The sequence below is a fragment of the Brassica napus genome, chromosome C6 (assembly GCF_020379485.1).
Source record: "Brassica napus cultivar Da-Ae chromosome C6, Da-Ae, whole genome shotgun sequence".
In the NCBI taxonomy this organism is placed as follows: domain Eukaryota; kingdom Viridiplantae; phylum Streptophyta; class Magnoliopsida; order Brassicales; family Brassicaceae; genus Brassica; species Brassica napus.
The window spans coordinates 5,485,511-5,506,896 of record NC_063449.1 but is presented as its reverse complement, the minus strand read 5'-3'; the positions used below and the strand labels follow the sequence as shown (position 1 = coordinate 5,506,896).

Sequence of the window (21,386 nt, the reverse complement as noted above, 5' to 3'; positions counted from 1 at the left end):
CAACAACCTCCGGAGGGGTTTGAGAGAGATCAATCTCCACCTTCACCTTCGTGTCCCCAAAGTGATATGGGTCAAGGCGCGATTTTTCCGTATGGAGTGGGTCACCAATACCACTAGCAACCACGCTAATACCATCTAAGGAGTACAGTTGAGGAGGCACATTCTTGAGAACTGCCCAAGTAGGCGCAAATAGAAGCTCTTGCGCTGCCAAATTCCCATCTGACGACCAAGGGTAAACTGAGAACGCACACCTATCTGCTTGCCAATACCCCACCTGCAGAACCCACTCTCTGGTCTGGACCGAAGGGATGTAGATCAAACAGCAAGTTGCGGAGACAGTTCGAACCGTAATTTTTCCAAACTTCCCCCACACTGGGTTCAAATCCGCGATTATCTTGCCTGCCGGAGGCATTCTTCCGTGGAAATGAGCTACGACATGGTCTTTCCAGAGGTCCGACGTCTCCAGGAGTACACTCGATGGGGCTTGGACCACCGGAGTTCCATCCTCCAAAAACGATGGATCTGAGATTTTTCGTAAATTTCTGAGAGAAGACTTGAACCTCGCCGCATAGGAAGGTACCGACGCTGACGGAATAGAAGCCGGGACTGAGGAAGACTGAAGCTTTACTTCCAGATCGATATTCTGACGAAGGACTTCTGGATCTGGGGCCGAGGAAACGAGACTTCCAGAAGAACCCACCAATCTTCGGATCTGAAGGGGAAGAGACGCTAGTAGCCATTGAAAGAATAGAGAAAGCAGAGAGAAAAGAAACGATCTTCTCGCTAGCCGGCGTGAGGCCAACCAACGGCGGGATTCAGAGAAAACCCTAATCGCCCATTTTTCGTCAGGAGAGAGAAAGGGTACTATAGCCAACGTTATGCCTTAGAATCATGTATCTATTTATCTACTTACCTAACACTGTCTATTTTGTTGTTACTATTCACAAGCATAATATATTTTTTTTAACAAAACTATTATGAATTTGTGCATATTGTAGAATATCTTTGTTTATTTAAATTCAAATTTATGTCAATTTCAAAGAATATGGTTGAATTTTTTACAAATTTGTTGTAGATATTAAAGAAGAATGAAGTCCTATATATACATGAGATGCTTAGGAGTTTGGTCCATCCAAATCCGAGTGGATCTTTTGGAGTGTTGCCTTCGGCTGTTTAGTTCCCCTACTGTGATTGTTAGTGTTGCGTATTACTAGGATGTTCAATAGGAGACTATGCTTAGAGTGTTTTCCTTTTCTTTTTCTTTTTGTATTACGGTTATTGATTGATAGTAATTAAGAAAGCAGCTTCTCATAATTAACCTATCTCTAAGAGAAGAGTAGAGTTAAGAGGAAGCTAAACAAATCTGGTGAACTAAACTTCTTATCACTGTTTCTTTAGTAGTTAGTATGGTTGTAAGACTACTGTTATTTTTTACTGCTTTTTCAGTGTCAAATGTGGTTGATTGCAGCTCACTATACTTAATTTTCTATGAGTTTGGTTTGGTGAAACTGATCTTGATATTAGACAGCTGCATAGATTGATAGATGCTAGGTTGTTGAATTAACTAGGGGCATTGCCTCCGCGCAAGCGCGGAGTTGTACACATATTTCTTGTTTCATCTCAATATTTGTTAGGGTTATTGTAGCTGTGAATTTTGCGTTTTGGGTTGATCATTGTTTTTTAAGTTTTTTATTGTTATAGAGTTAGAGTTGTGATGATGTACTGTGTATGCACTGTTCTCCACTCATGAAGGACTAAAGTGTGTTAGTAATGTGATTGATATAGTTCGTGGTGTTGCTTGCTGTGTCACTGAGACTTATTGTTTGTTTGTCTTTTTAATTTGTTACTTGTACTGTTGAGATTACATAAATTATATTAAGGCTATTGAGAGTACCTTTTGTTTCAGGATATTTTTTCTACAGTTTAGTTGTGTAAGTTGTGTGTATTAAGTAATAATTTGTTTTATTCTGATAATGTTGGTTATATGTTTTTTTACTTTTAAACTTGTTGTTTTTACCGGACATTGAAAACAAATATATGAAGACTTGTAGAAATAACTATAAAATGAGTGACAATTAGTATTTGGGTCTTAATAGGTTTTAAACGAATATATGTATTTCTCATAAGAAGACAATAGCGTTGGCATGTTGACATTGAGCATGTAAGCTTTTCTTATAAGACAAGAGGAGTGAGCAGGTGGAGATGTTGTTGCCGCCTTTGTGTCTGTTGGGATTGTCTCTTGTATCTCCTGGTGTGGTTGTGTTTGTTTCTCTTTTATTTGATGGGTAATATGTAAACAAAAATCATTGTTAGTTGTATTTATCAGAGTTTGTAACTTACTCTGCTTTTTTGTTTAGGTAATTTCACTGATTTTGGTTGTCGTCTTCGTCTTTTTCGTAAGCATTTGTGAAAGTAAGTTTGTAAATTGTTAAATATTTGGCCGTGTAGTTTAAATTTGTTTAGCTGGCTCAATGTATGTGTCGTTGAGTTTTAGTTGAGTTGATTGGTTTGGTATATTTGTTTTGAAGTTTATTTGTAAGATTAGACAAAAAGAGAGGTGATCATTAATGATTCGTCTTTTTTGGGATTCTAGTTTTTGGTGTTTGATTGTTTGGGTTATTGTGGTTTCTTTTAAACAGTAAAATAAAGATTTGTGTAAAATTAGATTGATAAGTAAAGGAGATAAATAGACTACCACAAATCTTGGGTATGAAATATTTTTGATTATTGATGTTAGCACAATATAGACAGTAATATAAAGGGAATTGTGTGTTGATTGTTTCTTACGGATCAATGAGGAGACGGATAACGACTCGAGTTGTTTCTTTGGTGAGGCCAGAGCCCTGGACAGAATGAATTTTCCCAACCACATATGTGAGTTTAAATATCAGTTATGATATCAAAACATAATATAAACCCAGATGCAATATGATAATATACCTGGGAGTTCTAGGTTTGTGTTCGCAATCACTTGGAGATTGTCGAACAGTCTAATCTTGACTGAAGATTGATCTCAGGAGCACCCGTGATGACTTCATCAATAATGGTTAGTGAGATGAAACGAATGAGAAATGGATGATCAGTTATCTTGTACATGCTTGAGCACCTAGAAACCTCAAAACGACCGACTTTCACAATGGAACAAGCTTTCAAAGATGGCATGTAATGATTAGCACGTCCGACGGGAGTAAACCTATGAATCACAGAATCTACAAATAATATTATTCAACAAAGAATCAGGAAATAAATTAAAACAATTATGTTAAATAAGTGTTATAGATCGAAGATTAACTTACCTTTTCATCAAGGAAGAGAACTGTGATTCCCACAAACTCCCTGTCTTTCTTGAAGTTCAGGGAATCCCAGAAGCGAGGAAGCCAGAGGCTATGCTCTGACTACTACGACCAAGACGGAGAAATTCGAAGGTTGAGTGACGGACGCCGGGACGCCGGTTTGACGAATTAGAGAGGCAGAGAGAAACATTTTCTAGAAGTTGGTTAAATCTAAGAGGAATCAATGAGTTTTGTGAAGATGCAGATTGGGTTCATCAAAGATGAGAATCATATATATAGGGTTTATATAGGGGCTACAAATCATGAACATATATGATCAAGCGATTTAAGATGTGGACATGAAGAGTTCACCGGTGAAAAAATAGATTACGAACAGACACATGGCGCAACTCTGTAACTCAGACTTGTTTGAGATAGTGATGAAAAGAACCCAAACTCATGTTAAACGACAACAGTTTACAATATGAGAAAACTATAATTTTTGCAAACTTGAGCTTTTTCATATAACGTGATGAATCTCATTTAAAAATGAAATCCATAACGCACTTGTAGGCCCGACCCTCAGAGGAAACCGAAGAAGCAAGAGCTTCTGACCTTCATAAATATATATTAGGTTCGACCATCAATGTACAAAGTATCATTTAGCTTAGTGGTATAAATGTTGGTGTTTATATATTAATAATCCGGGTTCGAGCCATGAACTTGACATTTTTTCACATTTTTTCAAAGTGAGGTCCACAAAACGCTGACGTGGTGCGATGAGGAATAGCAAAAATTCATCTATTATAATATAGATTATGGTTACTCACAACTCCTTTTGTCACTCTCTTCACGTGATCTGTAAAACACCGAACCACCCCACCCCCTCTTTTAGTATGTTTTGATTTGACCATGTGATTGGTTCGTGCTCCGACCCCATCTCTTGTGACCTCTCTTTTCCTTAACCCACCTCAGTGGATTCATTAGTGTATGTTTCTCTCAGTGCATTAACCCACATGATAATCAGTAAAAATAAAACTAGCTAGTGGCAGCACCTGACTTTTAATAACCTTGAAAGTTCTTAATGCTAAGATTAAGATATTGCTCCTTAGTTGACCTAGCGATTTGGCCACTTCCAGTGAACTATTTGTTTAATTGGTTTTGCCCTTTCACCAGTCTGCACGTTTGGACTTCTGATTCTTTATATGTTGTTTTTCGAATGTGAGGTTTTGCAAGTCTAGTAAAGCTGGTTGTTATGTAAAACTTTTCATTTGGCCTGTAATTGTGAAACTAACATTTTAGAAGGTCATTATACGAATAAAGTAACATTTCTCGTAATATTTACAACTTTAGAATGGAAATGCTAAACATGTTTTCAAGTGTAGGCCGCTTGTAATCTCGTTTAATTCTAAACACAATATTAGACCGTTTGGAGTGGACTTCCTATTCATTTATATGTTCTTTTTCAAAGGGGAAGTTTTGCAAGTCTAGTAACATTTCGAATTTGGATGTTATGTATAACTTTTTCAACGCCCTGTAATTGTGAAATTTTAAATATTGTAGAACGTTTTGACCAAAAAAAAAAAAAATTTAGAGGGTTAAGTTATGAAGAAAATAACATTTCTTGTAATATTTACAACTTTACAATGGAAATGGTAAACAATAGTACTTTACTAGGGTTGTAAACATTACGGCTACAATGTCTAGGTGACTAGGTTCACCTAAAACAGTATATCGATCTTTCCGGTTGTAGAGGTGCTATTTGCACGATGATGCTATCTTGCGGTGGTTGAGTAGTGTTCAACGAGCTTGTTTGGCTGCAGTCGGCGATCTTCTGGCATGTTTGGATAAGGCAGTGCCTGCAGGTGGGACAGGACGAGTGTGAGCTGAGCCACTTGTCTATACACCGGACATGGAATCCGTGGTGGCATGTCGGAAGCAGCTTCACGCGCTCTTCGGATACAAACTCTGAGAGACATATGGCACACTCTGTATCTAGGCCAGGCAGATTCAAATCAGCAGAGTAACTTACTGTCTGGAAACTCTTCAAGGCTTTTCGTTTGACTCCTGTGTTGCTCAAGCGAGCTGCTGGTTGGTTGTCACCAGCTTCGGATGGTGCCAAACTGGAGCACCTCAAGGCACATCTTATTACAGAGTTGAGTCCAAGTGAGCAAACGAGTGCACATAAGAGGACTGATAGAACCATAACAACATTTGCATCAAAGTTGGTATCATCTGCATATGGGGACGGTGCTGGACTTGGTGACTGATCAAGTAGTAATCTTCTTGCGTAAGAACTTCGAAGAATATCTTGAAAGATCTGAGTTTGTTTCATGGTGGGAACAGACATGGAAGTTGACATGATAAATTGGTTTTAAGATACTTGTGTGGGTTTCTATGTTTCCGTTGGAGAGCCTTGTTTATATAGAGGAAAGCTAAGGTTTCCATCTTTTAGATATTTAATTAGTAATAGTTCTTTTTCGTTTTTCTAATTATGGTTTACTGAATTACGCCCACAATAAGGTCCTTGACTTTAGTTTCTTATTTTCTGGAAATATAATTTGCAGCTTAATATGCTTTGTTATAGAGAATGGGGTCCATCATACCAGTTGCTGCGAATGGTAGTGCCATGTGGCTGTGGCTTTAGCTAATCAAATCTCCCTGAATTGCTTCTAGGGACCCATGAGCTTTTAACTGGAGCAGCCGTGAACTTTCCCTATCTTTAGCATAGCAGCACAGCATTCAGATAATATCTCACTGTTCCTTTTGGTGTCAAGTCTTCTAATATATATCACTTTCTTCCCTTTGAAAGAAATTATCAAGCTATACCACATGTATTAGGTTCATTTGCTAGTTAGTTTCCATTATTGATGTTCCTTTTGAGTTTTCTGTTCCTCATGTCTAAAGATGTTAGCTTGATTTTAGGCATCACCAAGCAATGATTAAACTTGTTTTCGTTGCCTTTTTTTTTTGCTATATATTTAACATTGGTGGATCTTTAAAGGGCAAATGTCCAAAATAGCACATTTCTAATTTTATATCACAAAAATAGCACTCAAAAACTAAAATGACCAAAATAGTACCTTTCTAAGTTTATATCTTATCCTCAAAACCTCATTTCTCAATTCTAAACCCTAAACCCTAAACTCTAAACTCTAAACCCTAAACCCTAAACCCTAAACCCTAAACCCTAAATCCTAAACCCCACCCTTTAACTCTAAACCCTAAGTTTGTGACTTTTGATAAAACATTACGTGCTATTTTTGTGACTTTTGACTTTGAATACTAGTCTGGGAACAAAAACTTGATTTAGTGCTATTTTTGTCTTTTTCTCATCTTTAAAAGTTTTGTTGATTTTGTGTGGTTTTTAAAGGTGTACGGATGATGTATTTCCATTAAGTGAATTCCACTTATTCTTGGGGGAACAGGAATCCACCCCCGTCCGTAGTAACTTAAGCTGTCCTATGAGTAAGCCAAAAGGACAGAACCTCTCCCAATCAAACTCGTTAAAAACTACTTTTATCTATAAAGATCACTTTCAAAGCATTAGTATCCAGCTCCTGCTTCTTTTTCTAAACAGTTTTTTTTCTTTCTTTATTTTCACATGCTTTTGTTTTTTTTAAAAAAAATCAAGAGCTAAAGCAATTGGTCCTACGAATTGAACAAATAAAACGATTCTTTTTTTGTTTGCTTTATGAGATAAAATCATTCATTGGTTGCAAATTGTGAGGAAATCTACATGAATCTTATCACATGTTTTCCTTGTAGCTCCAAATCAAAGCTAGATTCTTTGAAAGGTGTTTCTATAGAACACTTTTTTTTCTTTTCTTACTACTTGCTAATAGTTGGTTCAGTGAAACATAAGTTTTGGTGAAGATTGTGTATCTTTGGGATAAAAAGGTTGACGTAACACAGCAGAATATGCCTCTTTTCTATCTTTTCTTACCAATGTCACTCGGAAATGGATTCCTTTTATCTTTTGTCTTGGTATAAAAAAAAATGTTAGTCTTTTGGTTCCATCTTTAAAGCAAATTAACTTTACTTTTATAGTTTATGCTATTATGATTCTTTTATTTGGAATATCTTAATTTGATACCCATTTGCTCTCTAATTGATATTCTTGATTTTTCATGACTATAGAACTGCAGAGGTTACATAGAGAAACAATATACAGTTGTATTTCTTCGAATGACTGAAGTGAAATGTTTTATTACAACACATCAAGTTGAAATCATGCTCAAGTAAGAGTTTTGCTTTCATGATGTGGAACGGATTCTCCAAAGGGTTTTTGAGGCCATGAGAAAATTTTCAGGAACATTATGATCAAATTTCTCTTTAGTCCATCTCTTAATAATCTATATTCCATTATTGGTGGAACCTAGTCTTAATCATTATTCTTCAATGCCAATTCTCAGTGTTCGTTTTCTGGTGAACTTTTAAGTGAAATATCTAATCATAAATATCTTTTCTAAGTAAATATCTATATGCTGACAAAAAAAGAGAGTAAATATTTATATGCTCACCTTTCCTACTAAATATCTTTTCTAAGTATATACTATTTGTTCTAGTTCCTACTAAATATCTTTCTCTGGATAATGTAGAGAACTTCATTTTGTGCTAGGATGAATAGGCACAGCCTATTGCGTACAGGTCTTTTGCTTTATAAGGGTATGTCCACAACCTTTCTTCATTATATTATTAGCATAGTTCTGATTATTATATTACAAAAAGTTTATACATGAATCTATCTTGTTGATTGAGGTCTTTAGTCCAACAAGTGGTGATAATTTTCTTAAAGCACTATGGTAGTGTTTTAAAACATTATCTTTCAAAGCTACCATTGTCATCTAGTGCGTCTGTAATTACATTCTGCTATATTTTAACGCTGTTAAATCATAAATAAATTCTCCTCCCCAACTCCCCCCCCCCCCACCAGAAAACATTAGAATATTAGTATATCTTAATATTTTTTCCAGTATCGGAAAAGTTGATCATCTTTAATGTTTGATTATAGTTATTCATAATTGTATTGATGTCTTGCAGTTGTTCCACTTAGTTTATACAAGGAACATTTCTAGACACCTTCAATTGCTGAGAGATTAAAGAAATTTAGACAGTTAGATTCTGCAGTAACTAAGGGTATTTACATAAGCTAACTTCTCAATTTATCACTGAAAAGTACTTCAAAAAATAATTTTGTTGCAGTTTTATAGACACTCAATGGCATATGATATCGCAGCCTCAATTACTATTAATCTCTCACTTTTCCAATACTTTAACTACACCCTATCCAATTAGGAATGCCTAGGATCTTATGTCTTACTTGTTTAGGACATGTTGTTCCTTTTAAATTGCAGGACCTCTTAATCTCGTAGTTAGCACCTGTGGTCCTTAACTAAACTAGTTATTTGTAGTTTTAACTACAACAAGTTGTGGAATCCAGCTTGTTTTTGAATCACTCAGTTATCCGGATATTGAGTTTGATATTTGGAGAATCTGTGAAAACTACTAAATTCTCAAGTTGCTATAAGTTGATCACTCCATGTGGTATCTATTATATTTGAAAGATATTTTAATCTAATTGTATCATAGAGATCAGAATATGCTGAGTTTGTATATTTTTGTCTTCTGTTTACATATTATGAGATAGCTATGAGTAGATCTGAATCATCTGGCTTAACCTTTCTCAGTATTATTATCATGATAATAGCTTGGACTAGCTAGTGTATATACTCAAGATGTGCTCCTGATGTGGAGAAAAAGAACCATATCGGGCTGGGTCCATATTCCTATGGGAGAGTTGATTTTGTTATCATTCAGAGGAAGAATCATGTCGTATTGCTATCCTGATCACTCAGACTCAGGTGTGTGGATTGGTTTTGAGGCATATAGGTTGTGCATTTTATATTTCTTATTCATGCATTTGTCACTATCAAGCATATATGCGATCAGGTCTGGACCGTCGTTTTGTCGCGTAGACTAAACATTGCCCCGTCACGCAATACGTTAGCATTCATTGCCAGGAAAAAAAACATTTGTTCTGTTTAATGATTGTTGCACATAAGATGAATTTTATCAGTCTTTAGTACTTATCAGTCTTTAGTTATAGATGAATTTTAATGTCTTTGAATAAGATTACATCATTTACACTCCACTGTAAAGAAATTAATCTGCAAAGAGAAGTTTGGTGAACTCAATGAGATAGTACTGAAAAGTGAGATATGTTCTCGCTATATATACTTTGTGCTACAGAAAAATATATCTAAGTGTATTTTTTTGGAATCATATAGACATGAATTATGCTCAGATCTAAAATCTCCTATCTAGCTTGAGCATATATTCTGGATTAATGATGGTTTCTGAACACTTAGCTGCTTTCTCTAAAAGTGTTTACTCTGCCTTCAGGTTCCAGAGTAGCTATTCTGACAATAACGTTCTCTGTTGGTCCTGCTGTCACGTGATCGGCTTGACTGAAGTCACCTAAGATCTTCTGGCATGTGTCAACCAAAGAGTGTCTGCATTTTGGACAAGTCAAGTGTTGTTGAAGCCACTTGTCAATGCAACAAACATGGAACCCGTGGTTGCACTTAGGTAGCAGCCTGAGCATTTCACCGGAAACAAAATCCGACAAGCAGATGACGCACTCTTCACCAATCCCAGAGAGGTTCAGCTCATGTGAGTAACTCACGACTGGGAACATCCTAAGAGCTTTCTTCTTGATTCCTTTGTGTGATGAATCACGTTGTGTTGAAAGACTGGGGACAGGCTCAGAGATCATGAAGCTTGAATAGCGTCTGAATGCCAAACAAATGAGGTAATGTAACCCGAGGCAGAAGATGATTCCACAGATGAGGACTGAGAGAAGCACCAAGACACCACCACTGACGTTGTTCTCATGGCTTATAGGAGGAGTTGGTGCGACCGCATGGGCTCGTTGAGAGTTGTGCATAAGCAGCTTTCTAGAGATAAAACAACTAAGGACTTGTTCATAGAAGGCTTGGGCCGAAGAAGGTAATTCATTTGCAGACATTTTATTACTCTTTGAAAAAGCTTGGAATCAAAGTCTATTCTCTCTGCTTTGCTTGGCTCTGTTTAGTTGTTTCTTCTTAATGTTTAGGGGAATACAAAATTGTCTTATATATATGCTTGATATGATTACTGATTGGGGACTGAGAATTCTTTATAATTGTAGATTAGTAAGATTTTCCTAAGAAAGTGGTATTTTCTTCTTCTTTTCAAGTGAGATTTGGGACCCAGAAAGAGTTTATCCAACTACATGAATCCATTAGTGTTGATTGTGCCGTTGCTACATATCTCTACAACCACAAGAAGCTTGTGCAGGGACTATCACTTCTCCAATATTGAATATTGAAATAATTTATTTTTGTCTCACTTTAAACAGGATTCATTTTAAAACCTTATCTTCTAAAGCTAGCATTTTCCTCAGTGATTTTGTCTTTACATACATGCTCTTGTTTTTCCTAAGAAAAGAATATTAAACTTGTTGCAATAGGAATTAGCACTTTTAAAAGTTAAAACTCTTCAATTGAATGGTAGTAGATTTTAAACATCTTTGCTGTTCTGTTGTTATCAATTAGTAATATTCTATAAAAAATTAAGGAATATATCTCTTGACAACCTCAATTGTTGAGAAAGTTGCAATTGTGTACTATTTGCTGTTGCATATTAAGGGTATTACTTACTACTAAATTATACTTTTAACTTATATGAAGTTATATTTGACCAAAAAAACTTATGCGAAGTTATATATAGATGCTATGATTTGTTTATTTGGATTTATATGTTGTTACAGTTTTCACACACTCGCATATTACCGGATGTGATATGATACCATCTGACATTTCTCAGATTATTTCCAACCCACCTCTATTTCTATCTCTATATTTTCTCCTAAAATAGAGAAATTCTATTATAAATGTGAAAATGCTCTAATGTATGCCTCTATAATAGAGTTCCTCTATTTATAGGAGAAAATATAGAGATATGTCATTTTCACCTCTAAATATAGAGACAAAAAGTAACTTTCCTCTATATTTTCCTCTAAAATAAAAGAATTCTATTATAGAAACATACATTGGAGTAATTTCACCTCTATAATGGAAATCTCTATTTTAGAGGAAATTATAGAGGTGTACATTGGAGATGCTCTCAGATGCGTAATGGACATATGCTACCTATAAATCACAGTATTCAATGATTAACCAATAATCCTTATTTTATGTGCACAGCCTCAATTAGTATTAAACTCTCACTTTTTAGGGAGTCTCTTATTTTATTTATTGAACTTTTCAAAACTTTAGTTACAGCCAATCCAATCAGAAACGCCTAGGATCTTAAGCCTTATTTGAACCATCATTTTTTTTGTGTGCACAGAGCCATCATTTGTTTATGATTTGGCTTTTATTTTGATAACATTTTCTATGACCCGTTGGTACAGCTTGGTCTCTTTTAATCTGCAGGATCTCCAAATCTAGTACTTATATTATGTGGTCCTTAACTATATCAGTTATTAGTATTTTTTGTTGACAATGGGTTGTGGCTTTCCAGCCTGTTTAGCTGGTTTTGAATCACTAAGATCATGATTAACCCAGGGTTCTTAGAGTGGGGTTTTTATTATCTGGATGATGACTTTGATATCTGGAGAACAATGTAAACGTCTTATAACAATATTTGTTGAGTCACAAAATAGACCAAGTTATAACAGTATTTGTTGAGTCACAAAGTAAACCAAGTTATAACAGTATTTGGCATTGAGATTGAATCAAAATAGACCAAGTTTGTAGTGTGACTAGTGTCTTTTTTTTTGTTTTTTTTTTAAACACACTTCATTGAATTAAAATTAGGTGGAGGTCATAAATTCCTCACTTACACCCATCACCTGTTTTGCTAATAAGTTTGTCGCAAAGTTTTCTTCCCTTGCGATCCATTTAAAACAAAGAGAATCAAGCAAACTAGAAACAAGTAAAATATCTGCGACGACTCCGTACAACTCCGGCACCGAGTTTCCTTCGAGACACTGTTGATGAGAATCTTTGAGTCTGACTCAACCCTCAGCTTCTTAATTCCCCTTCCATAGCAAGACTGAAGAGCTTCTCGCAAAGCCATCCCCTCTGCCATCAATGGTGTAGGTATGTTTTCTTCTACCTTCGAGAAAGACTCCGTATTGTCACTCTGGGTTAGGACCCAGCCGAGTCCTGCTCGAGATGATGTTACGCTCCATGCTGCATCTGATCTAAGAACGATGTTTGCATTGTTGAGAGTTTGAGGTTTGCTAGTTCTGTGCACCCTTATGGGTTTCACTTGCTTTTCTTGCCATTTTCTGGCCATTACGATGACTTTAGACATGGACTCCTCTGCATCCAAAGTTATATTCGAGAAGACTAGCTTGTTCCTTGTTTTCCATAGACCCCACATGATCCAAGACGTTAAATGATTTGATGATATTCCGGTAGGAGGTAAGCATGGTCGTGTCTTCACCTGATTCCACATCTCCCTCAAATCTACTATTCCTCTAAAATCAATTTCACCCATAAAGGGAGCTGCTTGCCACATAGCTTTTGCAAACTCGCATTAAAAAAATAGATGAGTAATAGATTCGGGTTCTCCACATCGCTTACATCGGGAGTCTACTTTGATATGTTGATCTTGAAGCCTTGTTCCCACTGGCAGAGCTCCCCTTAAAGCTTTCCAAATCAGCATCTTCACCTTAGGGGCAGTACGCAGGCTCCAAACCTCTTGATTCCAGTTTCCTTCTAACTCCAGGTTCTCAGCATCATTTGATTCCTCGAACGCAGCGTGGTATCCTGACTTAGTTGAGTAGTCTCCACTCCTAGTTCCCAACCAACAAAATTTGTCTGGAGCCCCAGACTTACTTGCTTTAATCTTTAGGATTTGGTCTTCCGCTGCAGGGCATATCTCTCTGATCTTCTTTATATCCCACTCGGTAGTGTCCGGTTTAAATAGATACGCCACTTTGAGGTCTTGGGTTAACTCCGTTGGTGGCCTCATCAGCCTTTCCTGCTGCTTCACACTGATCCAAGGGTCCTTCCATAGATCAATCGAGGTTCCATCTCCCACTAATCACCCCGAGTTTCTCAAGATCAGGTCGTTTCCTATTAAGATAACTTTTCCATCCATGTCATTCCGAGGATCTGTTTTGATATTCAAATAAACTCCACTCTGCACAATATTTTCCGCAGAGAACTCGGCTCAGTAAGCTTTGCGGGTTGTTGAGTAACCTCTAGCTGAGCTTTCCTAAGAAAGCATCATTAAAGCTTTGAAAATCTCGCAGTCCCAACCCATGCCATCTTCTTCTTTTAGCTGAGCCAGTCTACTCCATGCAACCCATGCCATCTACTTCTTTCCATCTCTCACATCCAAATAAAAACGAGTTACAGCAGACTGAATCCTTTTTATTAAAGGTAAGGGGAGCTTGAAGCAAGTCATCGCAAATGAAGGGATCAGAGAGAGTACACTCTTCAACATTACCAACTTTCCTGCTGAGGATAAATGTCTGTTTGACCAACTGCTCGCCTTTTGTTTTATCCTGTCCACTATACTCGCAAAGAGGTCTCTTTTACGCCTTCCAAAATTATCCGGTAGGCCTAAATATTTTCCGGTGCCACCCTCCTTTTGGATCTGCAAATCATCTTTAACAGTATGCTTTAGATCTGCAAGGGTTTTACTTGAGAAGGTTATTGCAGATTTCTCGGTGTTAATCAACTGTCCGGAAGCTGTCTTGTAACGCCTCATAATATTTTTCAAAGCTGCTCGGCTGGCCTTGTTGGATTTAAGGAAGAACATAGTGTCATCCACAAACAGTAGATGATTAATATAAGGGCAGACCCGAGCAACTTGAATGTCCTTCAAAGAACCATCTTCTTGAGCTCTGTTACATAATCCCGAGACCACCTCACTACACAAAATGAATAGATAAGGTGAGAGTGGGTCTCCTTGACGGATTCCCCTACTTGGTCGAAACTCTTCCTCTACAAGATACATTACATCATTTGTTTGTAAAAAGTAAGTGCACTTTTGTGACATAGCTATCCAAATCAATTCTCTTAATCCTTTCAACATATACCACAAACATCCCAGTTACAATTCACCCCCTCTCACAGAACGCAATGTTCCCGTTGCGCCCCAAGATCGTTAACCATGTTAGTGTGAGCCCTCGCTGACTCCAAATTCGTTTGGGTTCGGCTTTGACACCACTTGTAATGCCTCGACCGCCCACGGCTAATGGACCACCCACACCTGCTCACTCGGTCCGCGGGCCCATCCTATCTTACGGACGGTGCGTTAATTTTTTGAAAGGTTCGAAATCATTGTTTACTGACCCTGCAATTACCACATAATTTGTTCTCGTGCTTTGCCTCACTCGCACGATATCAGGAATCACTTCCCCATAGTCTCCACTTCTCTAGCTCAAATACGTTTAACCTTAGAATTATAAACGGATGTTTGGTGGAAAATGTAAGTGCGCTTTGATGACATGGATAGCCACATCAATTCTCTTACTCCTTCCAACATATACCACAAACTGGGATGTTACATTGTCATTATTAATGTTTATGAATAGGCAGACCAAAAGAATACTTGCACAATGTTTACTAAAAAACAGAAGAATACTTGCACAAAGAGAAGTTTGATGAACTCAGCGAGGTGCAACTGAAAAGTAATCTCTTATATACTAAAGCACAAGTCACACAACCAATCCTATTTTGGCACATGTTTTAGGTTTCATTTATCAAAAAAAAGTTAAAAAGAAATTTTTTTGAAACAAAGTAGTTTTTGTCATCTATATTTCCAACGAAAAGAAAGAACAAAATTTTTGTATTCCTTGCCACGATCTCCACCTCCTCATCCTCCATTAAAATCAGTTATTCAACAAATTTGTTTATTAAATGGTTTCAAACAGTTTAATTTCTTCTATGAGGTAATTGATGCTTTCTTCTCTCCCATAATTTTATTTTGATATCGACAACATCGTATCCTCTTTCTTTTTCTTTTCTGGACGAATTTTCAATCTGATGGTGGCTGTATAGTAAATGACTAACTGATAAAATATCTTAATTCCAGCAATTAATTATGTTTCGTTGTACAGTTTGCATTCTTTATGTTTTTGTTTTTTTATTTTTATTTTTTTTGCAGAGGAATCATCACTGTTCTCATTACTGTTTTAAACGTAGAAAATGATTCTCAGCTTAAAACAAAGAAAACATGTTAAAATTGAAGTCGACAACGATTGAAGAAGAATTAAAGGGAAAGGAGACAACTTACAAGAAGACTCTCAACCCACATTCCTGTTCATGTTTTGATCAATAGGTCAGATGCAAAACCTTTTAATTATTCAAAGAAGGCATAGAACAAAACCTTGACCATTAAATTTGTTCCTTTTTAAACAATAGTTAGTGTTGTAAACATTGTATGGTTGACCAATTATTAAATATCGAATTTGTAAAACTCTTAAATGACTAATTTTGGACAGTAATTTATATAATAAACTAGTATTATCACCCCTAAGCACGGGAAAACTTTTCTTGTATTTAAACTATCTTTAGAAAAGAGTTGCAACAGATTTATTTTATGTTTTTATCAAAATGGAATCTATTTAGACACTTTTTTTCTGGAGTTGGATACCACCTAGTAATATCATATTTGATCCATTCAGGTTTATTTGTATTTGTTTTTTTAATTAAGTGTTCCTTTTTACTTAAAATTAATATAATAAAAACTATGAAACTAAACATGTATGTAAAATAGTTAATAGACCTACAAAAGTTTGTAAGATAGTCTAATATACTCTTCTATAAGAAAACATAGATAGTCTAATAGTCAAACCATGACAAACGAATTTGTAAATATCCAATTTCAATTATCATAGCTGTTGATTCTCTTTCCCCTCGGTAAAGTAGCTATCACATCAATTATTTGTTAGCCATGGCTCATGGGAAATGATTTCTTCAAAGCTACAAAAAAAAAAAAAAATAGAGATTCTAGTAACATAGGAGAGAGAATCAGAGACTAAGGTAATGAATGGAGACACATGCGGGACGGTTTTCAAGAGCGGATTTTGAAAAACGCACTCAGGTCACTAATCACACTATTTTGCAACAGTGATAATTAATAAAAGAAAAAAAAAGCTCAAAAACGCGGTGCACATATCGAAGCACTTTTACTGACCAAAAGATAAAATCCGCATTTCAAAAACGCCCAGCTCCCACTACTTAGCGGTTCCTGCAAAAAACGCAGTAGATAAATAAATGTCTTATTTTTTATTAATAAAACAACACTATAAAACCTTGGTTTCTCATTCTATTTTAACCATACAAATTTCAAAAAAAGGAAGGAAAGAAGACGTGTTGCTCTTCTGCACAAAAAAAAAAGACTTGTTGCTCCACGAGAAGAAAAGAAGAAGACGTGAGTTGTTCTTTAATCACATAACAAGTAAGTTTTTTTAAACTATTTTATAGTATATAACTATTACAAAAAGTGATGATATAGTTATTTCATAATTAATCTATGCATTTGTGTAAACTAATAACGCATCAATTAATAAATAAAATTAAAGTAAAACCGTATATACTTTATATAAGTATATTTGATTATCATATTATGTTTAAAAACGTTATACAATTTATGTTTAAAAACTATAATTTAATGTATGTAAGGTAATAGATTTATTGTTTAGCTTATGTAAAGTATATGAAAATTTATTTTTATACAGTATGGATATTAAATAATATCATGTATAGTTTTTTACATCAAACTACAAATATTTATACTAATATGATTCAATAAATTTTAATTAAAGTTAATTTGATAATGCTATTAGTTAATTATTTTATATTACAAACTAACTAATATAAACATACTACTCATTCTCTGAACTAGTGATATTTATATATGTAAAACTAGCAAGAAATTAGTTATTATTTTAAGTTATACATATTAACTATATATCATATTTATATATATAAAATAATAGGTTTTGATACAGAAGAACTTGATGCGGCACACGGAGAACAAATGGCACAAATAAGAGATAATATTGCAAATATGTTGTAGGAAAATCAAAATAGTTAATGATGTTTTATTGTATTTCACTTAGTTTTTTTTATTTTATATATGTAATTTAAATTTTTAATTCAAATGAATGTTGGTTTCTAAATTTCTAAATAATAAAAAAATTGTTTTATTTTAACTTTAAATTATATTGATTCTATTGATTTTTATGTTTAACATTTTTTTAATTGTTCAATTCCGCAAACTACATATTTCACCAATCAACAAAATTCCGCACCGCTAATTTTACTAAAACTGCACTTAAATCCGCAAAACGCACGAACCGCAGTTGAACCGTCCCGCACTTTAATTCCGCACCGCTTATATCACCAAATCTGCAGTCACCATTCAGACCCTAAATACCACTTGTTTTCATTTATGTATGGTTATGCTCATGTTCTATGTTTGTTGCAGAAAAGGCTAGTTGGTTTTGTTTTCTTTATTTTTCTTTTTTCTTCTTCTCTCTCCGTTTCTGTTTTTTTTATTAATGCAGAAGCAAGGCAAGTAGTTTCATAAAGATTTGACAAAGAACAGATTTCTAAATATCTATTTTGTAGATAATAGAATTGAAGTGCTTATCATTACCTTAGTTTGTGGCTTTGTGCAAACCTATGATTTCTCATCCTTTTATTGAAAGTAAGTTTCAAAACAGAAGCATAACCAAGTGTCATTTTCCCTGAAATGAACATTTAAGAAATGATTAATTGAGAGTGAGAGGAAACTGAATCTATATTGAAAATAATCATTTAAAAATTAAAATAAGAGTAATCATAAATTTGTATGGAATTTGTTTCTGCTCAGAGTAAGAACTCGACAGAAGGAAAATGAAGCTATGAAGAATAAAGTAAAATCTATGTTAAGAAAACAGAAGAGTAAAATAAATTAGATTAAAACAGTTTCTGATCGTGATTTTATCTTGAACGTGTTGGTGATTATGCGAGAAAAAATAGGGATTTAAGTTTCAAAGTATTCGGGACCAGAATTTTTTTTAAAGGGCATTATTTGTATTTTTTGTAAATAAATTCCATGTGGCACATTTTAATTGGTGGAGTGACTTGTGCTTTAGTATATAAAGGATATCATGGGATTAACATATATAAATATATCTAGATATGGTTGAGGTGAATTCATTAAAACAAAAATAAAATATTATAAATAATTATTTAAGTATGCTTACATCTACATATTGGTCAACCAAGTATACTATCTAAAGTATGCAATTTTTTAATATACTAAAATATCATGTTATTGTGGAAACCCTTTTGGTCCAGTGGTTTGACTAAGGGTTCATTAATGTTTATACACCAGGAGGTCTGGGGTTCAAACCCTAGAAAACGCAAATTATGTAGATCATGGAAAAAAAAAGTTACAAGAGGTTTTCAGCATGGTGCAAAGGCGTATCATCGAACATGGATCTCATAGGACGGCTCGGAGCGATGCAATCATACGTGCATTCTTCAGCATGATGCAAGGGCGTATCATCGAACATGGATCTCATAGGGCGGTCGGAGCGATGCAATTAGACGTGCATTCTCATATGATGGTAGAATTGTCGGCTATAGAATCATCTATGTAATATTTCTTATCGTTGTAATAGCATAATTAATCAGACGGAAAAAAAATTATCATGTTATCATAATTTATTTTCTTCCAATTATTCAAATTTACTTTTACTAAATTAAACTAAAAAAGGTTTTTGTTATCAATTAAAGATAAGAAAAAAAAACAATGAATTAAATACCCGAGCATATACTAGTATGTTTATATTTCCTCTGTATACACTTTGTGTTACAGGCAAAAACAAAAAATAAAGAAAGACATAAAAATTTGTTAAATTTTGAACTATTTTGTTTTTTTTTTTCTTTTTTTCTTTTGAAACTCTTCTATGGCAATAGACATGAGCTGTGCTCAGATCTAAAAAAAAAACTTCTATCTAACTTGAGCATAGATTCTGAACTTATGATGGTTTCTTGAGAATTTAGATGTTTTCTCTTAAAGTGTTTAATCTTCCTTCAGGCTCTAGAGTAGCTATCCTGACAATTATGCTCTCTGATGGTGTTGCTGTCACTTGACTGGAGTCACCTAAGATCTTTTGGCATGTCTCAACAAGACAGTGTCTGCAGCTTGGACAAGTCAAATGTTGTTGAAGCCACTTGTCAATGCAATGAACATGGAACCCGTGGTTGCACTTAGGGAGCAGCCTGAGCTTTTCACCAGAAACAAAATCCGACAAACAGATGACGCATTCTTCACCGACCCCTGGCAAGTTCATCTCAGTTGAGTAACTCACGACCGGGAACATATTAAGAGCTTTCTTCTTGATTCCTTTGTTTGATGACCCATGTGGTGTTGAAAGACTGGAGATAGGCTCAGAGATCATGAAACTTGAAGTACGTCTTAATGCGCAACGAATGATATAATGTAAACCGAGGCAGCAGATGATTCCACAGATGAGGACTGAGAGAAGCATCAAGACATTCCCACTGAGGTTGTTCTCATGTGTAATGAGGGGAGATGGTGTGACCATGAAGGTTTGTTGAGTGTTGTGGTCAAATGGGTTGTGCAGAAGCAGCTTTCGAGAGATAAAACCGCCATGGACTTGTTCTTGGAAGGCTTGAGTGGAAGACATTTTCTTAAGCTTTGAATCAAAGTATCTTCTCTCTCTTTTTTTTTTGTTGTTGCTTCTTACTCTTTCTATGGAATTCAAAGTGGTCTTATATATAGCTTGAGATACTGATTAAGTGAGTGGGGACTGATAATTTATCTTGTTATATATAAAATTGGAGACTAAGATTTGGTTAAGAATTGGCATTATCTTCTTTTCAAATGAGACGAGAGGATTTGGGACCCAGAAGAGATTATCCAATTTCAGGACTTGTTTGAGTGCTGATTGTGCCATGGGGCCATAGCTCCTCCAACCACATGATGCTTGTGTAGGGACAGGGACGACTATCACTTTTCCAACATTGAATTCTGAAATCATTTCTTTTTGTCTCACTTTAATTAGAAAACTTTGTTTAATTATGTTGGTCTTGTGTTGATTCTTGATAAGCTCGATATTATTTTATTTTCCATTATGCTTTTTTTTTTCATCAAGAGGAAGATTTTGTTGTATCTTCACAACTTAACTGCTTTGCCCACAACATGTAGTGTTGTAAAGCAATCTTTGTGCTTTAGCAGCTATGTTTCCTTGTTCTTATATATGTATGTGTTATGTTTCTTAATAATTTACTTTTAAACAAAATAAGTAAATACTGGTGGATGGTTCTTAGACTTCTACAACACAATGTAGTCGATGTTGATGGGTTTGGAAATACATGTCGGGAAAAATTCAACAAATTGGAACAAAAAAGCACTCGAAGCACTTGCTTGGGAAATGGAAAGTGTTTCATCATTCAACTTGCCATAATTTTAGAATGGACTGCAAGGATTTGATAGCTATGCTTTGACAAAAAAGCGAATCGCCAAATTTTTCAATGGAGCTGAAGGAGATAGAGATCTTACGACAGAGATTTCACACCTTCAAGATTTTCTACATCACTCGAGGACAGGACCATATTGCTGATTCTTTAGTTAGGGCTAATAGAGCTATCCATAGGGAAATGTTTTTCGTTGGTTATTCTATTCAGGTCTTGCTTCCCAGACAACTTCATGTTTGAGCAATAGAATAAGTTTTTGGTGTCAAAATTAAAAAATAAAAGAAGAGAAAAGAAAAAATCACTAACAATGTTTTATTAAGATATTTAAGTGGAAATCTATTTAAAAGTCATGTAAGTTTTATAAAAGGGAAAACGTTGAAAAAAATCCTGAACTTTCAAATTTAAGTTACAAAAAATCTCAACTCACAAACATGTCATTTTAATCACCAACTTTTCAGTCAACGACAAATAAATCTTATACTTTTGTTGATTAAACCTAGGGGTGTCAAAATGGTTAAACCAACCCAAACCAAACCATATCCAAATGGTTTTAAGCTTATATGGGTTATGGTTTTAACCAATCCATTTGACAAATGGATTGGGTCAA

General features: G+C 35.1%; 3 protein-coding genes across 3 annotated transcripts; all 3 read right to left on the bottom strand.

Moving 5' to 3' along the window:
- Positions 1–4,875: 4,875 nt before the first annotated feature.
- LOC106404567 (RING-H2 finger protein ATL78-like) lies at positions 4,876–5,699 on the bottom strand. Its single transcript, XM_013845279.3, has one exon. It carries the CDS (start codon positions 5,632–5,634, stop codon positions 4,990–4,992), a length of 645 nt encoding a protein of 214 aa, XP_013700733.1. The 5' UTR covers positions 5,635–5,699; the 3' UTR covers positions 4,876–4,989.
- Positions 5,700–9,378: 3,679 nt separating this feature from the next.
- On the bottom strand, positions 9,379–16,741 carry LOC106351123 (E3 ubiquitin-protein ligase ATL76-like). Its single transcript, XM_048761231.1, has one exon. The coding sequence runs from the start codon at positions 10,300–10,302 to the stop codon at positions 9,640–9,642; it is 663 nt and encodes a 220-aa protein (XP_048617188.1). The 5' UTR covers positions 10,303–16,741; the 3' UTR covers positions 9,379–9,639.
- Positions 16,742–18,669: 1,928 nt separating this feature from the next.
- LOC106405279 (RING-H2 finger protein ATL75-like) lies at positions 18,670–20,166 on the bottom strand. The gene has a single exon (XM_013845850.3). It carries the CDS (start codon positions 19,987–19,989, stop codon positions 19,339–19,341), a length of 651 nt encoding a protein of 216 aa, XP_013701304.2. The 5' UTR covers positions 19,990–20,166; the 3' UTR covers positions 18,670–19,338.
- Between the last annotated feature and the right edge of the window lie 1,220 nt (positions 20,167–21,386).

Excerpts from the sequence above, each read along its gene's own strand:
- LOC106404567 (XM_013845279.3), bottom strand. The coding sequence starts at position 5,634 with ATGTCAACTTCCATGTCTGTTCCCACCATGAAACAAACTCAGATCTTT.
- LOC106351123 (XM_048761231.1), bottom strand. The coding sequence starts at position 10,302 with ATGTCTGCAAATGAATTACCTTCTTCGGCCCAAGCCTTCTATGAACAA.
- LOC106405279 (XM_013845850.3), bottom strand. The coding sequence starts at position 19,989 with ATGTCTTCCACTCAAGCCTTCCAAGAACAAGTCCATGGCGGTTTTATC.